The sequence below is a fragment of the Ramularia collo-cygni genome, assembly GCF_900074925.1.
Source record: "Ramularia collo-cygni strain URUG2 genome assembly, contig: RCC_scaffold05, whole genome shotgun sequence".
In the NCBI taxonomy this organism is placed as follows: Eukaryota; Fungi; Ascomycota; class Dothideomycetes; order Mycosphaerellales; family Mycosphaerellaceae; genus Ramularia; species Ramularia collo-cygni.
In genome coordinates, this window is record NW_019716259.1 from 781,275 (window position 1) to 801,726 (window position 20,452).

The 20,452-nt window shown below is 52.5% G+C and overlaps 7 protein-coding genes; 2 read left to right on the top strand and 5 right to left on the bottom strand.

The window, feature by feature from the left end:
• Nucleotides 1–1,311: 1,311 nt before the first annotated feature.
• RCC_04037 (uncharacterized protein) lies at nt 1,312–2,197 on the top strand (the record flags this gene model as incomplete). XM_023769319.1 has 2 exons in its annotated part: nt 1,312–1,864; nt 1,965–2,197. The coding sequence occupies 2 exons, from the start codon at nt 1,312–1,314 to the stop codon at nt 2,195–2,197; spliced, it is 786 nt and encodes a 261-aa protein (XP_023625087.1).
• A 623-nt stretch (nt 2,198–2,820) lies between these two features.
• On the bottom strand, nt 2,821–3,830 carry RCC_04038 (related to RSM26-mitochondrial ribosomal protein, small subunit; the record flags this gene model as incomplete). XM_023769320.1 has 2 exons in its annotated part: nt 2,821–3,702; nt 3,759–3,830. 2 exons carry the CDS (start codon nt 3,828–3,830, stop codon nt 2,821–2,823), a joined length of 954 nt encoding a protein of 317 aa, XP_023625088.1.
• A 483-nt stretch (nt 3,831–4,313) lies between these two features.
• On the top strand, nt 4,314–5,960 carry RCC_04039 (uncharacterized protein; the record flags this gene model as incomplete). Its single annotated transcript, XM_023769321.1, has 1 exon — nt 4,314–5,960. The coding sequence occupies one exon, from the start codon at nt 4,314–4,316 to the stop codon at nt 5,958–5,960; it is 1,647 nt and encodes a 548-aa protein (XP_023625089.1).
• A 232-nt stretch (nt 5,961–6,192) lies between these two features.
• RCC_04040 (related to serine/threonine-specific protein kinase) lies at nt 6,193–8,953 on the bottom strand (the record flags this gene model as incomplete). XM_023769322.1 has 2 exons in its annotated part: nt 6,193–8,829; nt 8,906–8,953. 2 exons carry the CDS (start codon nt 8,951–8,953, stop codon nt 6,193–6,195), a joined length of 2,685 nt encoding a protein of 894 aa, XP_023625090.1.
• Nucleotides 8,954–10,098: 1,145 nt separating this feature from the next.
• Nucleotides 10,099–13,998, bottom strand: RCC_04041 (probable Pyruvate carboxylase; the record flags this gene model as incomplete). XM_023769323.1 has 5 exons in its annotated part: nt 10,099–10,203; nt 10,257–11,556; nt 11,614–12,508; nt 12,568–13,497; nt 13,653–13,998. 5 exons carry the CDS (start codon nt 13,996–13,998, stop codon nt 10,099–10,101), a joined length of 3,576 nt encoding a protein of 1,191 aa, XP_023625091.1.
• Nucleotides 13,999–19,134: 5,136 nt separating this feature from the next.
• On the bottom strand, nt 19,135–19,620 carry RCC_04045 (uncharacterized protein; the record flags this gene model as incomplete). XM_023769324.1 has 2 exons in its annotated part: nt 19,135–19,244; nt 19,341–19,620. 2 exons carry the CDS (start codon nt 19,618–19,620, stop codon nt 19,135–19,137), a joined length of 390 nt encoding a protein of 129 aa, XP_023625092.1.
• A 51-nt stretch (nt 19,621–19,671) lies between these two features.
• RCC_04046 (uncharacterized protein) lies at nt 19,672–20,182 on the bottom strand (the record flags this gene model as incomplete). XM_023769325.1 has 3 exons in its annotated part: nt 19,672–19,776; nt 19,913–20,002; nt 20,057–20,182. The coding sequence occupies 3 exons, from the start codon at nt 20,180–20,182 to the stop codon at nt 19,672–19,674; spliced, it is 321 nt and encodes a 106-aa protein (XP_023625093.1).
• Nucleotides 20,183–20,452: the final 270 nt, after the last annotated feature.

Consider the following 20,452-nt stretch of genomic DNA (forward strand, 5'->3'; position numbering starts at 1 on the left):
GAGGAGAGATGGCCTTCCCGCCTTCTCCAACTGTGGTCTTACTCCTGACAATGACGTTCGCTGATTGCCTCTCAGTGTGGGTGCTGGGAAGCAGCTAGATGTTCTGGAAATGTTGCCATGACGCAAGACCTTCGACCGTGTCACGACCTTCGTATGCAGGCTGCGTAACACTCTCGGGGAACAGGCATGTTGACGCTCCAAACCTACAGTGGGTCGTAGTGCATTGGTATATCGGAAACGTACTGCTCTACCAAGCAGTGGAGAACTCGCTCAGCCCAGACAATTGAGACGTAGTGGCACGATAGATCTTCTCATGGGGTGACCATATTCGGCCGAGACGTGTTCTACCACTCTCGCAGCTTTTGGTGCTAAGGATCCTGATAGCATTATCAGTGTCGAGACATCTGCATATGCGAATTCGAAAGCATCAGAGTGGGTACCAGTCCGGCAACTTTTGATCCCTGCTGCATAACACACCATCAGGAGATCGACTGGCAGATCCGGTAGATTATGCATTGGCTGGTGTGCAGTCAAAATAAAGGACCGGCTCGGTTCGCCCCAGGGGTGGTTGTCYAGCTCTCCACAGTTCCAGTTCCACATTTTGTTATCTTCTGACTGGTAAGCATCGGGAGAAGCTGTTCTCGTCCTGCAGCTCCCAATGCTTGTCCCATGCTGCGGATTCTCAATGCTGTGATGGACGAACCCCTATCGCAGCAATCAGCCCATGTGCAGATACGTGACCTATTGGCGATGTCATCAGCACCTTAGTTCTAGTGGATAGCGTTCTTTGATGAAGATGGATACAAAGAAGAGCTACGCGAGATCTTCGGGCTGATTGGTGGTGATACATGAGAATGCGGGGAAACCTTGCATGTGAATGACGGGAGCTTTTAAGGTTTCGTTTCCTTTAAGAAGCGGTAGGTACCTTTCCGTGTCTTGCCTTTCTAAGTTGTAAACTCCACGACCTGCTCTTGATAACGATCATCATCATCATCCATCTTTCATTGTAACCTAGCACCGCCAGTCCACGAACGCGAAGTCCATCCCACCGACAGCTATTACGATATAAGCTCTCGATCGAGCGTTGACATCACGATCTCGACGACCCTGCAAATCAATCTCCCTTGCGTTCTAGAGCTTACCGTACCCTGAGGAACGCGATACCGGATTACAAGTCGCCTGATTATTATTGTGCAAGAGCTGCGAGCATCCCGGCTGAACTGTCACGGGTTATTGTGCCATCTCCAGTTCCAGAAATACACACCATCTCGCGGCCGCAGAACAACACTCACCGCTGACATCAACGACACAATGGCCGACGATTCCAACACCACCAGCACATCCTCACCGCGCCACGCTCGTCGTTCATCTTTTGCAGGCGAGACCTTTGCCAACCTGTTCGGCACCCACCGCGGCTCCGTCTCCCGTTCCCCCAGCGATTCCCAGCCCGCCGCTGCCAACAACAACAGCCCTCAACAGCCATACCCAGGTCCCATCACCAGTGCTGCCGCTCAGGCTCAGAGAAGGCGACTATCGCTGACGACACTCGGACTGTCTGGCTCGCCCAACCAGACTTCGCCATTCGGCTCATACCACAACCGCCGTGATAGCTATGTCTCAGGCAACAGCGATGCCATCGACGAGTCTGCCATTGAGGACGAGCCGGGTGCGTCCCAGACGACACCTTTCGGAAGACGCATGAGTTTCGGCGCCAAGGCGCTGAGGGATGTGAGGACTGGAGGAACAAGTCCTGGACAGAATGGTACTAGTAAACCATCTACTGTCGTCGCCGATTCTTCCAACGGCACAGTAAAATCAAAAGCACCAAACGGGACAATCTCTTCCCGAGATGCCAAGGGTCGAGGTTTGTCTTTGCTGAGAATATCCCATATTCTTGTTTTGTCATCATCACTTGCCGATTAGACACATCTTTAATATGTATGCTGACATGTCACCTTTGATAGGCAATCCAGAAGGATTCAACTGGTCTGAGAACTTCCGCACCCGTGCAGAGCGGACAGCTTCCATTGCTGGAGGCACCCAACCTTCTTTCGGACTTGCTCCCAACCAGCGTGACCGCGCCAAGAGTGTTGCTGTGATGGAGCCACCAGCCCGTGAGATGCCGAAGCCCAAAGAACAAGTCCGACCGGACCATTTCCAGGAGAGGATCCTCAAAGGCGACTTCTACATGGATTAGTAAGATTGAAGGACTTGCAAATTGATACTATCCGCATCTGGAATGCGAAAGAGATGTTGCGACCATTATTGCGGGACTGTCGTGCGTCTAATTTTATGGTCGACTTCGACAGGATGTATGTATGGATTGGGTTCCCCGGGCCGCATTGCGAGAACAACGAAACGTAGAAAGGCCGAGGGAGGCAACATCAAATATGCCACGGACGAGCGTGGTTGAAGGGAAGCACAATGAAGTCATGTGTTCGACACAGTTGTTGGCGTTTGAACGAGACTGGCAGGTTCGGGGCGACGAATCTTGTTTCGAAAGGTTTATGATGGAATTTGGAACATGATGAAGGAGATCTAAGTGGCGGATTCGGATGTATATTATGAGAGACCACCTCTCAACGACGAAATGACAATGCTTGAACGGCTCTAATTGAGCTGATGAACGTAGATTTCCATGGATACAAAGCTATCATACAGGTGTGTGGCGATGCGAGACAAATATTTACACCATGGGTCAACTTTTGACGTCTCTCCATGTCACGGCCAAGCCCGCCCCTGAAGACGAAGTCGCAAAAGGATGAAGCACGTTCATCACATCTTCCAGTATGGGGACGCTACCGAGCGTTCTTCGCTCCTTTACATCTTCTGGAATTCCAGCTGCTTTGCTTCTCGGGGCGTGTTCTGCTCCACAACACCCCAGTCCACGCAGTCGAACCAATCACTCAAGTACTTCCTCTTTCCCAATAACCCATAGTCAAAGATGTATGCATGCTCCCACGTGTTGACACAGAGCACGGGCATCAAGCTCGTTCCACCCGGTGGCAACTTCGCCCGCTCCCGTCCAATCTGACTGTAGGGCCCAAACGAACCCGCGCTATTTGTGGGCTGCAGGTGTTGCGATTGCAAATACGCCTGGTATGAATCCGTATTCGCATTGTTCATATCAAGCCCCTGCTGGCGAAAGCCGGCTTCTGGGTATGGTGTTCCCGCGAGGTAGGTATTGAGGATCTTCCAGCTTCCTCTCCGTCCGCCTAGTCGGGTGCCGATGCCGCCGCTGGGCTCCTTTGCGTATACCAACCAAACAAATCCCGGACCGAACATGGCGGCCGCAGTGTCAACCATGGTCATCTTGAGCGTATCGATGCTGCCAAAGGCTTTGATGAGTGAGTCCTTCAACTGGGGCACTTTGTCGAGATTCGCGGGTGCTGAAGAGAGAGTCTGGAAGAAGAGGTGGTTGTTGTGCGCCATGCTGGCATAGTTGAAGATGCTGGCGTTCATCGGATCGCGTGCGAACTGGTGCGTGAGGGTTTTGACGTCGGCGTTTTCAATCACTTCCCCTGCTACCAGCTCGTTGAGCTTCGAGACGATCATTGCTTGATATTGCGTCCATGCTAGCGAGTAGCCTTGGATTGAGAATAGACCAGGCACACCGTTTTCCCGAAAGCTTTCATCGTAGGCGAGCGTGGGTACGTAATGGATGTTGCGCTGCTGATTGCGCTGGAATGGCGAGGATTTGGTCTGCGATATGTGAGAGSGGTTTCATCAAGTGATGCCCTTGGCAAGACTGGACATACACATGATGCACAGGTCCATCTTTGGGAGGCGAGAGCGCTCAATGGCCGCCGTAGTAACGTTCTCGTGACCATGGCTATGGCTGATGCAAATGCATCAAGAGAGTTGCGATTCTGGACGATGCCCGTTCATCCACACTAGCGTCGCCGGGATCAACCGTAAGACTTCACGTCCAGTCATCCATCTTCGACTCCACGCGCTTCGAAACATCGTTTCATATCGTAAGCGCCCACTCCATCTCTCTCGCCAGACATTTCTTYCCACCTGCCGCTGGTGCTACCGATGACCTCCATATCGGGAGTCTGTAGAAGTCCATGCGCTCGTAAGGACCCATGAATAGTCTCCGCCTGGCTCGACGTGATGCTAGCACCATCTTCCACTGCATTTTTTTTTCCAACACCACGGTAAGACCGCGTCGAGCTGTTCCGTCTTTCTTTTGTCAAGCTCTCGCCCGGTCTTGATCTGAACGCGTTCGCGACTCTCTTCTCTTGCATTCTTCTTGCAGCCGTTGATCGGCCTTCGTTTCTTTTCTAATCTTCTTCCTCTTGCGTGTCAGCATGCTCTCCAGCGTGTGGCAATGCGTGCTATTGATAGCAGCAATCAATCTGCCCGGCCTTGCTTCTGCACGCGCTTTCTCTATTCCGGAAGAATTACAGCACAACGCCGCGTTCTGGGCGTCAGACGACCTTATACCGATGCGCCGAAGAGCAGACGACACTTGCGGAGCTGGTCTCGACAGTTGCGGTGCTTCCTTTCCCTCCGGTTTCTGCTGCYCCACAGGCACGAATTGTCTATCTTTAAACACGACTTCCACTATCACCGCGGCGCTTTGCTGTCCTGCCGGCCAGGACTGCCAAACTATTAATCCCGTCAACTGCGACCAGGAACTTCAAGATGCCTCAAGCAATCCTGGGAGCCAGCTGCATTCAAACCCTACGGCAAAGCTTGAGACGTGCGGGAAGGCCTGCTGTCCGATGGGCTACACTTGCAACGGCGCGAATGTATGCGTTGCGCAGACTGCAACGGACGCCGCTTCAAGCAAGCCTTCTCCATCGACTGTTGCGGCGACTTCTTCTTCTTCTTCCCCAACCACATCAGCGACTCCCGGTGCGACTGAAGCGGCAAACGCGAAAGAGACATCCTCCGAAAAAGATCCATCAGACTCCTTCTCTGGAAAGTCTTTCGCCGCTGGCTTCATCCCGGGCATAGCCCTGGGCGCTCTCCTAGCCGCTTGCATCATTTTCGCCTGTGTACGAAGGCAGCGGCGCAGGGACTCTTCGTATGTCAATCAGGAGAAGCTACGCTCACCAGGACGCGACACCCTCACTGACCTTGGGCCATTCACCACCCGCCGGCCCACAGTACACGGGCGTTCAATCTCTGAGCCAACCGTGGATATGACAATGGGCCATCGAACAGAATTTCTGAATTCATCACCACCATACCACCCGAATAACGGATCTCCGCACAGCTACACTGCAACCCCACAAATGCACAAACCACCACCAAGAAAACACTGGCTCTCCCACTCTCCCTTTGTGAATCAAGTCAAATCACCCTTGCCAACTCAGTCGCCCATCCCATCACACATGAAACGCGGCACTCTCTCCTTCCACATCAGTCCAGTCCGCGCTTTGAAGAAGCAAAGAAGCATGCACTCCCTCCGTCGCCACATGACAAGCGCAGCCTCTCGAAGCAGCTCCTCCCGTCAGAATGGAACGAGTCGAACAGACAGCACCGAAACCATCAAGATTCTCATGGCTACTCCCCAGCAAGCCTCATCCAGCACATCAACCTCAACACGTCCCACTCTACCTCCGCTTCCTACAGTCGCATCCTGGCAAACAGCCGTAGAAAGCACAAACAATACCCCAATCGACGGAGAACCCACGATGCAGTTTCCCCACAGCAATAACTACCGCGATACGCAGACTCCCACGCGTGCTGGTAGGAACAGCGCTGTGCCGCATATTGGTGCGACTCTAAACAGTCCTTATACACCGAGTAATTATGCCAATACTAGCAATCATTTGGCGGTGAGGGATGAGAGCAGGATGAAGCTCGATAGTCTCTGGCCTCCTCCAACGTCTCAGAATAGAGAATCGGCGTGGCGGCAGACAACTTTTACTGGGATGATGGAAAAGGCTGGATTGAGGAAGAGCCAGTTGTTGATGGGTCCTGATCCGAGGGATTGGAATAAGTAGATATACAACGAGATGAGATGAGCGATGAGATGAGTTCACAATGACATTCACTCTCTCAGCGCAGTTTGAATTTGCGAGGAGCGCTCAAACGTCGCATTGGCCAAGCTTGTAACGCCTGTCGAGAATTTTCACCATACGCCAGTATCGTACACCGAGGACGAACGCTATATGCACGCTCGCTTGCCCAAAACACAAAAAACATTACATTTACAGTCGACAAACGAGTATCCGTTCACTTCTCCTTCTCTTTGCCCTTCCTCACCTCCTCGGCGTCGTTTTCCTCCTCCATCTGCGCCAAAGCCTCGGCGGTCAACGGTACCTTGCTCCCACCGTTCTTAACGCCAGCATCAAGAGCAGCAGCAGCAGCGACAAGCAATTCGGCATCTCCTTCCATCATAGKGCTCATTGGACTAACAGGCGCGGTATTCTCACCCGGATCCGTAGTCCCTTCGCCCAACCCAGGGAAGCCATCAACAACGATCTGTAAGTCTGGACCGAATTGATCAACTTCCTCATAGGCTTCATCTTCGTCCTCCTCTTCCACGCCAGGCATCATCTCCCCACTAGGTCGCCCCGGAATGCTCGCGGATCTGCTGGTGGTCGGAGCACTACTGGTCCTGCCAAACCCGCTAGGTGAACCGCTCATAGGCCCTTTAAAAACAGACCTCTTCCTCTTCGCAAAGACTGGTAGACCTGGAGAAACCGGAGGAGGGGCCGCATTCCATGCACTTCTCCCCTCGCCAAACTTTGGCAGAGACCCGATATCCGAAGGAGGCGGTCGTCTCGAGAATCTGATTCCAGAGGGAAAACTTCCACCTACAGGTGTTGAAGGGAGGACCTTTACGGAATTATGCGGAGATCTCCCAAGCCTGGACCCCGAGGCGGAGGAAAGTCCTGAAGGCGATGCAACAGAGGCGCTAGAAGTGCTCGAAGCTTTGGAATGCGAATGCTGATGTCCGTGATCTCGTGTCTGATATGTACTACGTATCGAGGAGACGGAGGAGGATGTGGATTTGCGACCCCGAAGACCCGAAGCCCGGCGGTAAGATGAATGAGGCGTGAGAGTATGTGGGCTCAAACTCGTGCGTTTGACCCTTGTACTTGCTCCACTTGCAGTGGAGGAAGCCGTGTTAATCCGAGGTCTTGCTGCTGGAACTTTAATCTTCTGCATGTCCAGATGGTTCCCGACACTAGTTCTTCGAATCTGTGGTGGGGGTCCTGCCGAAAGACGCTGTAGGTCTCTTAAATCGCCTTTTTCCTGTCCGGCCTTCTTGCTAGGACTGCCTTGCTGAGAGCCACTGCCTTTCTTGTTCTTCTCGCCCTCAGAAGGGGACTTTGCGCGTTTTAAACTGCCCTCTTTGAAGAGATGCTTGAACCAGGCCAGGTGTTCCTTCAAGGGTTGAGGATAAAACTTGGGTCTTTTTCGCTGCGGCTGCGGTACGTATGACGGACTGAGCAAGTCTGGGTTTGTAACGACAGTCCGGAGCATGCTTTGGCTTCCTCGCGAGGCAGTCCGCCTATTTCGTGCAACTGCGCTGCTGTAGTCTTTCGGAGGCGGTGGTGGCCTGCTTCGAGAGCGACTCTCATGTCGCCCCGAATTGTTGGATCCGCGAATTACACTTTCCGGACTGGGCGAGATCGTCTCGGTGACTTTCGGCAGCTCTGGCATGTGCAGAGAAGATCCGTTCGCACGCTCTAGTCGCCTACCACGCGATCGAGGCGAGAGCTGTAGGAAAGCCTCTTCGCTCTCATTGATCTCGCCGAGATTTGCAAGCAGCCTGCCACTAGCAGCACTTAACCTGCGTACGGACTTGGAGTCCGCCTCTCGCTCCTTGCGTTTCCGCTCTCGCCGCTTCTCCTTTCGCACTTCCTTCTCCGATAGTAATGCCCACCATCCCGCCAGCGAGTCACATCGCTGGGACAGAACATTTTCAATGACCGTGTCAATGTTCACGCCAGCACTTTTCATTCGTTGTAGGACATCCTTCTCAATTTGAGTGGTGAAAGGAGCTGGTTGCTGTAACTTGAGAATCTCCTGCTGTTGCGGCGCGTGATCGGAGAGCCAAGGGTCTCGTAAGATGTCTCCCAGTGATGGTCTCAAGAGCGGACGCTTGGAAAGCAACTTCTTGAGCAGTTCCTTTGCAGGTTCGGGAATGTAGTCGGGGTATTTTGGATCCTCCTTCAATATCAAGACCTTGGTATCGGAATCATCGTCCTCGTCGAAGGGTAACTCCCCACATAGCAGCGCGAACAGAATGATGCCCAAACTCCACACATCCACCTTTTCTCCCGCATATTTTTCACCCTTGAGCATTTCCGGCGCGCTGTAGCATACCGTTCCACACCATGTCTGTAGATAGCTCGTCGCTCCCTTGTACTCCCGCGTAAAGCCAAAGTCCACAAGTTTGACATTCCCGTGCTTGTCCAGGAGTATGTTCTCCAGCTTGAGATCCCGATGTACACAGCCCTTGGCATGTACATAGTTCACAGCGCCGACCAATTGTGTGAAAACCTTTTGCACCTTTTCCGGCGCCATGCGCCCATGGTTCAGGATATGATTGTACAGCTCATCTCCCGGGCAGTACTCCAACACTAACCATACCAGATTCTCCGTGACTATAACCTCGTACAGCCTCGCGATATGTGGATGTAGGAACTGCCGGTGGTGGTGGATCTCGCGGGCGAGGTTCGCGTCGTCCTTTTTGGCGCTCTTGAGCACGACTTTGGAGCCATTGGTGAGTTTGTGTGAGGCCAAGTAGACCTTACCGAAGCTGCCCTTGCCGATGAGTCGCCCGAGGGTGTAGTTGCCGACGGTGTGGAGGTCAGGCGAGGAAAATTCGCTTAGTAGGGACTGGTATGAGTTGGCGAGCTGTAAAGGGGAGATATGAGCGTCAGCAAGCGCATCGCAATAGATCGGGGAGGAGGGGAAGAAGGGTGACGCATGCCTTGTTCCGTTGGTCCTGCAACTCTGCGTCCGTTTTGAGCCGTGGCATATTCTGGACTCGTGGATAGGTGTGTTATGCGCGTCAGATCTTCCTCCTATCGATCGTCGCGGGTATCGTGGTGTGTCTCGACATGTGGAGCAGTGGTCGCCGCGGCGTATGGCTCTTCACGACGCGGCTTCGTTCGAGCAGTCCTGTACAATCGAGATGGAGGGGTAGTCGTTAATCGAGATGTCGAGGCGCATGAACCATGATGAGGTCCACGGCTGCTTCCTTCGGTTTCGACTCCGGCTGGCTCCTTTAATAGATCGACCTCGCCGACACCTCGTGGCGTCTCCACTTCTCATGCACCACATTGAAACACGAACGCATCATCGCTATAGTTCATCATCGCTATAGTCCATCATCGCTATACTTCGTAGTCCATCACGACTGGCATGTAGTCAAAGGAAGCGGAAGCCAATACCTTCTTCCGGCCTTCGCACAGCCAGTACATTTACGCGTGTGATTCCGGATATTCAATGCTCTGCGACACACATATTGCCACGAACGAGCTCGAGGATGATGGGTCCTGCCAAGTACCTACTCTGACACAGCGATATATTGCATATTGTTGGCGGACTATCAAGAGACTTCCGTTCGCACATGTGAAAGTCCGCATTCACTCCCGGCAACAAGTCGTGCCTGAGCCCATTCCAACGTTAAACCTTCYCAAGACCCTAGAAAACGCGTGCTACTCCTAGGTAGCTAGCTTTGGTCGTTCCCGAGCTCTTCGGAAATAAGGACTTCGGCACTGGATACCATGAAGACAACCTCCCACAGCCGCGCCTGGCCGAGGCCCTGGTCGTGCCCATTTGTGATCGATATCGCGACCAAATTGAATAACAGCCTATTTCGTAGCTTTGTGTAATGATTATCGCCTGCAAATTCCATGTACAATCTTACTCCCTGGAGGGCATCTTCTCAAATAGGAAGATACATTTGCCGACAACGTTCTTCGTACGCAGAAGCACAGTGAGGTACAGATAATATGGATCGCGACATCGATAGTGGTGAACATGGGCGTATTGTCTGCCTTAAACAAAGTATTTCCAAACTCCGAGCTTACAGGGCATCTCATCTCCAAACTACGCCAGGTATCCAATCGTTGCGTCGTCCATCCAGGGGAAACCATATGACTTCTCCTTCCTGTACACCTACTTCGCAATCTTGCAGATGAGATCCTGCGAGTCAACAGAGTCACCTTCCTTGACGCTGAGGGACTCGACCTTGCCGGAGTGTGGTGCACTGATGACCATTTCCTGCGCGAAATGTTAGCACAATCCTCATACATCGTATTATCAAACAGACTCACCATCTTCATAGCACTGAGAATAGCGATGGGATCGCCCTTGCTGACGTCCTGGCCGTCCTTCAGGCGGATCTCCACTACCATACCGCTCATGGGTGCGCCGACCTGGCTGCTGTCGCCAGAATCGGCCTTGGGGCGGGACTTGTTCTCGACACTGGCGTGCTGGTCTAGCACTGTGACCTGTCTCATCTCGCCGTTGGTCTCGAAGAAGACTTCACGAGCACCAGTCTGCTCGCTGAGYGGGCCAACCGCTAGAAGCTTGAGGATCAGGACCTTGCCCTTCTCCAACTCCACGCTGAACTCCTCGCCAACCTCTGGCTTGTTGAGGAAGTAGCGCGTTGGCAGGACGGACAAGTCACCATACTTGGACGTGAACTTCTTGTAATCCTGGAAGACCTTGGCGTACATGGTGTAGCTGGCAACGTCAGTCTCGGAGCAACCGCCGTATTCCTCCTTGAGCTTCTCGCGAACCTCGTCGAAGTCGATCGCCTTGAGATAGTGGCCAGGTCTCTTGTCCATCTTTCTGCGGTCACGAAGGGCATCAGATCGCAGCGGCTCCGGGAAGCCTCCGTAAGGTTGGCCCATGAGACCCTCAAAGAACTCCAAGACGGATGATGGGAAGTCGAGCTCCTTGGCCTTGGTGTGAACATCATCGTAGCTCAAGCTGTTGGCAACCATGAACTGAGCCAGATCACCCACGACCTTGGAGGTGGGCGTGACCTTGACAATGTCTCCTAGGATGTCATTGGCCTGCTCGTAGGCTTTCTTGGTCTGAGCCCACTGCGAGCCGAGACCCTGCTGCGAGGCTTGGAAGATCAAGTTGGTGAGCTGTCCACCTGGGATCTCGTGCTCGTACACCTCGGGGTCGGGACCGGTGAGCCATGCCTCGAAAGGAGAGTAGACCATACGGACCTGGGCCCAGTACGAGTCGAGAGCGCGCAAGTGCTGAGGGTTTAGGCCAGCCTCGAAATCACTACCTTCCAAAGAAGCAACGAGAGCGCCGRTGCTTGGCTGGGAGGTGGTACCGGACATGCTATCGGTGGCGGCATCAACAGCGTCAGCCCCAGCCTGTGCACAGGCTACCATGGATGCAACACCAGTACCGGCAGAGTCGTGGGTGTGGACGTGGATGGGGAGATCTGGGTACTTCTCGCGGATAGTGCCGATCAATAGTGTGGCCGCCTTTGGCTTGAGCACACCAGCCATATCCTTGATTCCGAGTATGTGGGCGCCCATCTTAACAATGCGATCAACGCACTTCATGTAATACTCAAGGTTGTACTTCTTCTCGGGGTTCAACATACTGTGAAATTGTTAGCAATGTTTTCTGACGTCTGAGGGTGGTTGTGGAACTTCATACTCTCCCGAGTAACAGACGGTTCCCTCTGCAACACCACCAGCCTTTAGCACAGCCGAGACTCCGACCTCAAGCTGCTCCATATCGTTCAGGGCATCAAAGACACGGAAAATGTCCATGCCGTTCTTCTTCGCCTGCTCACAGAAGTGGAAAATGGCATTATCGGGTAGCGAAGAGTACGCAACACCATTGGCGCCACGGAGCAACATCTGGAAGGGGATGTTTGGTACCAGCTTCCTCATCTTCCTCAGGCGGTCCCATGGGTCCTCGTACAAGAATCGCATGGCCACATCGAATGTGGCTCCACCCCAGCACTCCAGAGCCCAGGCATTACTGAGGGCGTGGCTGGTCTCCTTGGCGATGTTGAGAAGATCAATAGTGCGCATTCTGGTGGCCAGAAGCGACTGGTGGGCGTCACGCCATGTGGTATCCATGATCAAGCAGCCCTTGTTCTTTCTGACGGCCTTTGCGAACGCTTCCGGACCCTGTTCTGTGATGATGTTCCTCCAGCCCTTTTCGCATGGCTTTGAAGTGTCGATTTGCTTGCCGCTGCCGTCGAGCAGTGTTGGGATGATTGCTTCGCCTTTGAACTTCGACTCGCCGATTTGTCCGACGACCTGAGGTCCGTTAACGATGATTTCTCCGAGGTAGCTGAGAAGCTTTTGAGCGCGGTTCTGGCTGCCAATGAGCTTGAAAAGCTCGGGTGTGTCATCGATGAAAGTGGTCCAGCACTTGCTGTCGATGAAAGTTTGATGTGTCAAGAGCGAGGCAAGGAAGGGAATGTTGGTCTTCAGACCACGGATACGGAACTCAACCAAGGCACGTAGGACCTTTCGTCGAGCAATTTCGTATGTGGATCCGTGGCAAGTGCACTTGACCAGCATCGAGTCGTAGTAGGCTGTTGAGCAAGTGTCGTTAGCCATGAAATATATCTCTTGATGGATCGTTTCAACTCACGAGTAATGACAGCTCCGGAGAACCCATTGCCACCATCGAGACGCACTCCGTTACCACCAGCGGAGCGGTAGACCTCAATCTTGCCAACGTCTGGGCTGAATCCTTGTGCGGGATCTTCAGTTGTAATACGGCACYGAATGGCAAATCCGCGGATGGAGATGCGGTCTTGCGTGAGACCAAGTTGTTCAAGGGAAGCACCAGCCGCAATTTGGATCTGAGCTGCTACAATGTCGATACCAGTGATCTCTTCAGTGATGGTGTGCTCGACCTGAATACGTGGGTTGATCTCGATGAAGTAGTGGCGGTTTTCCTGGTCGACCAAGAACTCGGCAGTTCCAGCATTTCGGTAGTTGGCAGACTTGGCGAGGCGAACGGCATCGGCGAGAATGGCATCTCTGGTTTCTTGGGGCAGATCCTTGGCTGGAGCAAGCTCGACAACCTTTTGATGACGACGCTGAACAGAGCAATCACGCTCGTACAAGTGAACGACGTTACCGTGGTTATCACCGAGAAGCTGCACCTCAATGTGCTTGGGTCTGTAGAGGAATCGCTCGACGAAGACGGTGCCGTTTCCAAAAGCAGACTTGGCCTCTGACGTGGCACGCTCGAACGCGTCTTTGAGCTCCTCTTGCTTCCAAACGACACGCATACCACGGCCGCCACCACCAAAGGCCGCCTTGATGATGATGGGGAAGCCGTACTCATCGGTGAACTCCTTGACAGCTTCGAACTTCGCTACGGCACCCGGTGTACCAGGCACGGTAGGGACTTTGGCCTTGAAGGCAAGCTCGCGTGCAGAGACCTTGTCTCCAAGGTCGTTGATCGTCTGAGGTCGAGGTCCGACCCAGATGATGCCAGCCTCCTCGACAGCCTTTGCAAATTCGTAGTTTTCGCTCAAGAAACCATAGCCAGGGTGGATCATGTTGACACCTGTAAAATTTTAGCATGCGATCAAAATTGAGTCAATCATGAGCCACGTTCTGGTCGCAGTGGCCAACACAGGAATATGGCTAGGAAGATCTCAACAGCCCATATGATGTCTCCGTGCGCCAGCGTCGAGCTCTAATGATTGTGAAATAACTCACCATGCTCCAAGGCGATCTTGATGATCTCGTCGCCAGCCAAGTAGGCTCCAACAGGTGTGTATTGCCCTCGCTTGCCGATGACATATGCCTCGTCGGCCTTTTGCCTGTGCATGGAGAGACGGTCCTCATGACTGTACACTGCTACGGTCTGGAGAGATAGTTCGTGGGCGGTGCGGAAAATGCGGATGGGGATCTCGCCTCGGTTGGCAACGAGGATTTTGTTCAGCTGCATGATGGAGCTGTTCGCCCGCAGGCGAGTGTGCACTGTGTTGGCATCCTGGTGCGTGTCACCGTCGGCGTGTGGAGTGCCGTAGTCGTGCTTCTCGTTTTGCTTCGCGTCGGCCATGATGAGGACAGGTCAATGGCTCCAAGACGCCGTATGACGTGTCTTGTCGCTCAAGCTAAGGCAAGTACTCTGCTAATTAGGTATTTGGTATGAGGATTTAGGTGGAAAGATCTGTGCTGGTGAGGGAGCTGTGCAGCTCTGTCGAGGATGAGGCTTGGAGAGCCAGAGTCAGAGCGTAGGGAGTGCAATGATGAAGACGGTTGTGACGATTTGTTGTGGTGAGGGGCAGAGCTCCCAGTAGATACGAAGTACAAGCTCGGTAAAATGCCATGCCACAAAAAACCTACTTCTCTTGGTCCGCTCATCCCGCCTTGTAACTCACCGCAAGGAGGAGCTTATCCGAACCAGAATACTCCAATGCATGGTTGATTAAGGGTAATCCTGGCTAGACTGTCCTCAGCTATGTGATCCATCTCGGTAACACAGCCGCTTGTGGTCTCGTCCTCTTCATACCTCTCGTCCGACAGCATTGGAGACAATGACATAACCACAGCTCTGTCGGTCCGTTCTTTTTTCACCTTTGATTGCCATCCAGGATACCCCTGGTTGGCGCGGGACGGAAAATCCAGCGGCCCCGCTGGCACGTTCCACACAACAGTACAGAWTCTCCTTGGCGTGAGCTCATCGCAAGCAATGCACGATCGATGGAGCGTATTTGAATGAGACTTGACTCCTCGGAGACGGCCTCTGCATCGCGCTATCCAGATCTACTTCCTGCAAGCAGTAAGCTGAAAGCTTCTGGCTGCAGTAGACTCAACGGTACCACAACGTAGGCCGCAGCTGATAAGAACCGGCTGGAAAGCAACACAGATGCCAAGCTGCAGGTATTCAGTCACCGGTAGTACGATTCGTCCAGGCCATGCAACCCATCACCTGGTATTCAAGCACGCTGGCACGCGCGCGGAACAACTCGAGAACACGACAACCTTGGTTATGAACAATCAGCCGATCTCGCCAAGTGGCAGCTGGCAAGAGATCAGATTTAGTCCGCGATAGGGCCGTTCCTGACAAAAGCTAACTTTTGAAGCTTTGCACCTGGCAGCTCTTATCGCAAGGTTATCTCAAAACGCCATTGGCTTCACCTTGACCATACTGATTGTCTAAGGAAGCCATCTCAACAAAATGTGGGATGGGAGCAGCATACCAAGTTACATCTTACAGCGAAGCACACGACAAGACCATGGCCACGTATGGCAACGCGTATCACAGTACATCAGCAACCTGGAAGAGTAGGCGCAACATCCGCCCCCGGCCTCCCTGCACCTTCAGCCAAGTTCACGGAGTAGCGGGCGGTAAGACAATGGAGCCACGAAACGCTTCTCGGTGGAAGGGATACGTCTTCAGCACATTCTCACCATTCCCAAGACGCATGAGACCAAGTAACCTTTGAGCAACTTCAGTAGTTCCGGCTCAACGCTTTACGCGCAAGCTTCTCAATCCATGATACTGCTATTGCCGACATATCGACTGCTCACAACGGATCACCTACGCTGCGGCCACCTCAAGCTTTTGGCTCTTCACGCTCTTCCACTCCAATGCGAGAGCACCGAAGAGTGATAATACTGCCACGGCGGTTGCAACATAGAAGACGTTCGTGATAGCATCGTTGTATGCCAAGCGCACGCCGACGAGGAACTCGGCTGGGACCTTCTGTACCAAAGTGGTAGCGCCACCTTCGAGGACAATACTTGGATCGAGACCTGGGACAATACTGTTCAGGCCGGAAAGTAGTCTGAGGGTGAAATTCTAGTGGTCAATGATGATCCTGACATCCCAATTTAGGAAGGGAGTTGGTGACTCACTTGTTTGTGAAGACATTTTGCGCAACACTGATGAAAATAGCTCCTCCAAGTGTCTGGCATAACATGACCATTGCAGTGCCGACGGGGATGTCGGAGGCCGGAAGTACCGCTTGAACTGCGATTATGGCTTGCTGCATTCCGATACCAATAGCGAGGCCGAAAAACGCCTGGTAACCAATCCATTCCGAACTGCCAGATGTCGGAGTGAAGGTTGTTAGAAGGCCGGACTGCTCATCCGCGAGGTTAGTGAACTTGTTAATCGACGGCATGTCGGTGCATGCATCTCCGAGCGGCAACTTACAGCTATGGCTGCGAACATGCTGCTCGCGATACAGAACGGGGTGTAATAGCCCAAGACCGAGATACCGGCGCCTGCAAGGATTGACGATATAACAAGACCCAACACTAGCGGAATATTCATTATCCCCGACTTCGTTGCCTGCACTCCTTTGATGGCCTGGAAGTATCAGTGAAATGCTATACAGGAGGTCTGTGGAGAACCGAAATACCTGAAACCATATGGGGAGATAGTAAGTGCAGATGAAGAAGGAGCTTCCCAGGGTCAAGATGAACAGACAGGCAGCAGCAACGCTGCGCTGCTTCAATAGCCGTGGCGGTACCGTGGCATTTTCCTGTTTCCACATCTGGATCACCGAGAATACTCCAAGGAGAACCCCGAAGAGCACAAACAGTGCAATGATACGGCCATCGGACCACGCGTACTTACTTCCTCCCCACTGCAGTGCAAGCAGAAGGCAGATAGTCGTTGGCAGAAAGACCAAYKTGCCAGGGACGTCGAGTCTATCAACAATTTCCGTCCATGTATAGGACACATGTCGAGTTGCCGGTTTGAAGAAGAAGAAGACGCAAGGAAGTGCGATGGCTCCAATCGGAAGATTGATATAAAAGCACCACCGCCAGGACAGATGGTCGGTGAACACTGCGACAGTTGATCAGTGGACACACGGCATGCCTTTGTCGAGTCGTACGAACCGCCTCCCAATAATGGACCAATGACTGACGCAATGCCATAGATCCCTCCGGTGWTTCCTGTGAACACAGGACGTCTCTCTAGAGGTACAGTAGCTGCTATGATCAGTGTTGCTCCCGAGCTAGAAGGCGACGGCAAACAGGTCAGCAATCGCCCCAACGATCCAGGTAATCAATGCCATCCGGATAGTTTTCAAGGTCCTCTTCGACCATTGATCCGGAGGCACATGCTACTTACTAAAGACCAGCGGACCCGATACCCGCAATGGCACGGCCAATGATAAGCGCCGTCGAGGAAGTGGCAGCACCGCAGATGGCGGAACCGATCTCAAAGATGATGAGAGCGGTGAGGAAGACGTTCTTGATGGAGAAGAACGTGTACACCTTGCCGAAGAAAAGAGTCAAAGCGCATGCCGTAAGAAGATACGACGAGCCATACCACCCAATATCGTCTATTGAGTTGAATCTGGAGAAACTTAGCCACGCATGTGTCGAGGGAGGGAAAGCAGCAAGGGAACAATGCATCCATGACGAAATCTCAATCACCCCGACAGGCTACCCAATACTGGAGACACTTACTCATCAGTGATACGTGGGATGGCGGTCGATATGATGGTGTTGTCGAGAGCCAGACAGAAGATGGCCAGAGTCAGGGCCGTAAATATGAGAACGAGTTTGATGCCTTGAGGGTAATCATGAGGTTCGCCTGCATCATCTTCTTCCATYTCCTCAAATTTCTTCTGCTCGGAGGTGTCGCTGACTTTAGAGCCCCTTCGTGGTGTATCGGTCATGCTCACATCAGTGAGATCTTCGTGATCTTTCTCCGAGCGGTCGTCTTGTTGGTGAAGCGACGCATTGTATGATCTGGAAGAAGCTGAAGAGGGACCAGCTCCCTGCGTCTTCTCAGCAAAGAGAGACATGATGGTCGCAGGTGGAGCTGTTGTAAGGCAAAACGATGAAGAGCAAACAGATTCCAGGAGAAGGGGCCAACAGAGTCGTTGTCTGAAACTGGAGAGGAACAATATTGGTTCGACATTGGTGATGAACGGCAGTCTCGCGGGAGAATCTCGCAGCCGCGTTCGTACCCCGACTGCCAATCTTGGACACCGAGTCTATACCATTGCACAGTGCTGCACTTGTGCTAGCTCGACGATGTATACCGTCGTCTAGGGCGTGTTAAGCGTTTTTATGCCTGCCTAAGAGACCTGGTAATGCCGCTGTAAATAGGTCTGTCACTCGAACGATCGGACGGCTCGTGCACCTGGGGTATCGGCATGTGTTGTGCCCGGATCGTTCGAAAAAGTTGATGGAGCCATTAATATGGGTGACGAAAGTGTGCCAGCAACGTGATAGGTCAGGGGTAGACCAATTTGCCCGAACATGTACCCAAAAAGTCGCATCCCTCCAGCAAGCAAGACCCTCCAAATCTTCACCCACGACTTCGTCAACAACAAGGATGGCAGACACGATTAATGCTCGGAGTCATCGATTATTTCGGGACCTCCTTCTCCACGTACAGTGCAATAATACCTTTGAAGACGATCGGTCTTCGTATATCCGTGGCAATTGGGTCGGCGGGCTACCCCTGCTACGCAGTCACGCTTACGGCGACTTCATGACATGAATACTGATTCAGCACATCACAAGAAAGCCGACAGTGTCTCTCACGTTGTAGAGCTTCCTTTGGGACAAAGACCGTTTGTCTGCATTGCATTCACCATGGTCCTCCTCTTTGACGGACCAATGCTTTGTGCATTCCACCACAATGCACTTCATCTCGCACTTATATGATGCTCTCAGTGTCCATCATTCCACCAGGCAAAATCCTCTTCGCTGTGCGAAAAGGACACCTTCAGCATTCATTCACTCTTTACAACCGGATCAAAAGAGTGAATATGCTAGGACGTACTCCTCCTCCACCTGTCTGGTCTCCATCTTCGGCCTCTATCAATAACGGACCCTTGCCTTCTCCGTTGGCGAGAATCGTCTTGAAGTGCTGGGATGAGCACGACTGGTGCAAATCGAGTGATGCCCTGACCGACTGGCTCAATGCTCGTTGGAAGAAAACGGGCTTCGAGGTAAGTTATGAAACTGTCTGCTTTTACCTGAAAACTAACGGCAGGAACGCTGCCATGGGGCTCGGCGACGTTCAGAATGGTGCGTTCTACAGAGAGATCTAGTATTGATCGTCTGAGAATGCAAGCGAGTATCACTTTGGTAAAGTAACTTTACTGGGTTCAGAACATGACAGCGAGGTAAGTTTTTAGTCTCCATACTACCGCATTACATTTTGCTATATCAAATCTTCGAATTGAAAATGATCTTCTCAAACCAGTACAACATCTCATATTTTTCTAAGAACCCACATCTGGCACTTACGTATCCCATAATGCTTGATCCCCTGTCCGAACGGCATGTTCGAGTTGGCACAAATGCTCTGGAACTGTGAGATGCCTACACATGAGAGTCAGCAATGTCAAGGCAAAGAAGCTAGGGTGACTCGTTCTCCATGATACAAGTTCCTGCATCATACGATTCGCATCAACTTACAGTAGGTAATTGGGACCCATTGTGCAGGAGAGCAGGTGCCGGTGATGCTAGCCACGATCGTAACGCCGAATGWTTGTCCAGTCTTGCCGTTCCTCGAGTATGGGCTAGGCGCCACGATGTTGTTCAACAACTTTCCTTTAGGACCCCTCCTATTGCAGAACGCGCTGATGGCTTGATTCGTCGCCGGGCTTTTTCGTCCACAGGCAACAGCATTTTCATACTCCGTATAGGCGAATACGCTTGATATCAAAGCGAGCACGAAGAAGGCTAAGACCTTCATGTTGTCTTGGTGTGAGCTTCAATGAGTCGGAATCCAGCCGTAAAGAGTCAACTAGAGCCAACCGCATTGGATTGGTAGATCGTGACGCACAAAGCCATGTCTCTCCGCATTGAACAATGAGGACGAACTGGGCAATGCATGCTTGCATTCTCGCGACTAAAGGACAAAGAGAGCTGGAGTTACCACGGAAGATCAATGAAAGACAAAGGGAATCGGGTTACTTCATGCAATGACCATGTATTGCTCCGGTATCTGAAGCGTGGAATGGTTGATGTGTCTCGTGTTCACGTACCGAAGATCCTGATCTCGCTGGAGCATCGTTGGATATCATCATGTCTCTCTCAACTCTATGTCTCATAGATGACGCCGTCTTCTCTGGCACCTAAGCGAGACGAGATCAGCCTTCGACACCCAAGGTCGTTTGTATCGATCTTACCAGGGTGCCTGCAATAGAAATCACAGCCTTCGCACATTGTGAACCGAATTCGCTTCGACTTTTTGGCTTTGACCGCCGGTGATCTGGCAGTTTGCGATTGCGTCTTTCTTTGGGATTTACCTGCATGTGATGCGATAGTCTGTGCTTCAATCGCTAGCTGAACTGACTGCTTGGGGGATGTCTTAGCCGGTGCTGGTTGCAGACGAGGCGATTGTGCGGGATCAGACACCGGATGGACCCTAACGATTGGCAGTATTCTATCGCCAACCGGCGCTTCTGGAATGGCTCTCGCATCCTCGTTTCTCCGCGCAATATCAACTAAGAGGCTCGTTACAGCATCAGAGGGAGGCTCGTTGATGCGGGTTAAGAGAGCCTGCTCATGTTCATGTGAATAGA